General features: G+C 39.8%; 1 protein-coding gene across 1 annotated transcript in view; it reads left to right on the forward strand.

The window, feature by feature from the left end:
- anks6 (ankyrin repeat and sterile alpha motif domain containing 6) overlaps window positions 1–1,265 on the forward strand; it is a 15,935-nt gene that overhangs the window by 9,483 nt on the left and 5,187 nt on the right. Inside the window, exons 9-10 of the mRNA XM_032510816.1 lie at window positions 373–610; window positions 919–968. Of these exons, the coding sequence (XP_032366707.1) occupies window positions 373–610; window positions 919–968 (288 nt within the window). The remainder of the gene's footprint in view (window positions 1–372; window positions 611–918; window positions 969–1,265) is intronic.

Raw genomic sequence — 1,265 nt, forward strand, 5'->3', positions numbered from 1 at the left:
TTATTGCGATTTTAAACATATTGCAATATTGTGCGAAATATTGCAATTTATAACCTTTTTTCCAACTTCTAATTTTTCCCAATTTCAAATGATGGCCCAAAAGGAAACTTTGTCAACATCTGTTTTATCACATTTCTCAGTTTGTTCATATCACTTCAATGCTATCGCTGCAAAATGGGACAAACTGACCAACACATATATATATATAATATATAATAAAACATCCATCCTGTGTATTGATACAGTATTGTCACTGAAAATTTTGCGATACTATGCTGTATCGATTTCCCCCCACCTTTAGCAGTAGTACTGATAAATTATTACTGTAAAGGAAAATGTAAATAAAAATAAGGACTTATTTGACCCTTCCAGTCCTGGTGGAGTCGGATGTCCAATCGGTTCCGGCGGCTTAAGCTGACTCACACCCTGAGGCACGGCCTTTCATCCAACCGCCTGGCGCCATTTCCAGACGATGCTGAAACGTCATTGGATGCCACAATGAAGGCCAATAGAAAGCCTGCTGCGGTGTCCAATGGGGCGCTGGCACCATCTCCTGCCCTGGGGGCGAGTGACGCCAGCACTGCCTGGGCGGTCAAGAGCAAAGACACTGGTGAGACCCAATGATAACATGACTTCATCGTCAGTTCAAAAGCATGATTACTATTGTCTGTCACACAGATGTTTATTTTAACGGGGAACTCCACTGATTTTCACACATCCAGTGTTTTCACTGTGAAAAAAAAGTGGGATAAGGACTTTTGTGGCCCCAGATCAAGCTGCTGCTTTTGATTTTGTCAGTTTTGTTCAGACACTGGTTGGAATTGACTTTGCATGTGTACATGGTGTTGAGAAAGATTATGGACGTTATATGTTAGAAGATATGGTGGAGGGAATGTGTGACTTATGTTCCTTTTTCAGGTCTTTGCAGGGCATCGTCAGAAAAGGAGGACTTTCTTATAACCACCATGGTATGAGTGTTTGATTTCATGTAAACTATGTTTCATTGAACAGAAGGTTAGCATGCTTGGCTGAAACAACATGTTGCAAAGTAATATCTTGGCTTTTTGTAATAATATTTGGTATATAAGCTTTGGTGTTTGAACTTTGTAACTCTTTCAATTAGAGCTGTATGAACAAAGTTTATAATTTATACTGTATATTGATCCCCAGTGGGGGAATTACAGTTTACACTCTGTTTTGTTAATAATCGCTGCACACAGGCCTGAAATACACACACACATGCTCAGGACCTATTCATGCACAAA

This window comes from Etheostoma spectabile, unplaced genomic scaffold, assembly GCF_008692095.1.
Source record: "Etheostoma spectabile isolate EspeVRDwgs_2016 unplaced genomic scaffold, UIUC_Espe_1.0 scaffold272, whole genome shotgun sequence".
Classification (NCBI taxonomy): domain Eukaryota; kingdom Metazoa; phylum Chordata; class Actinopteri; order Perciformes; family Percidae; genus Etheostoma; species Etheostoma spectabile.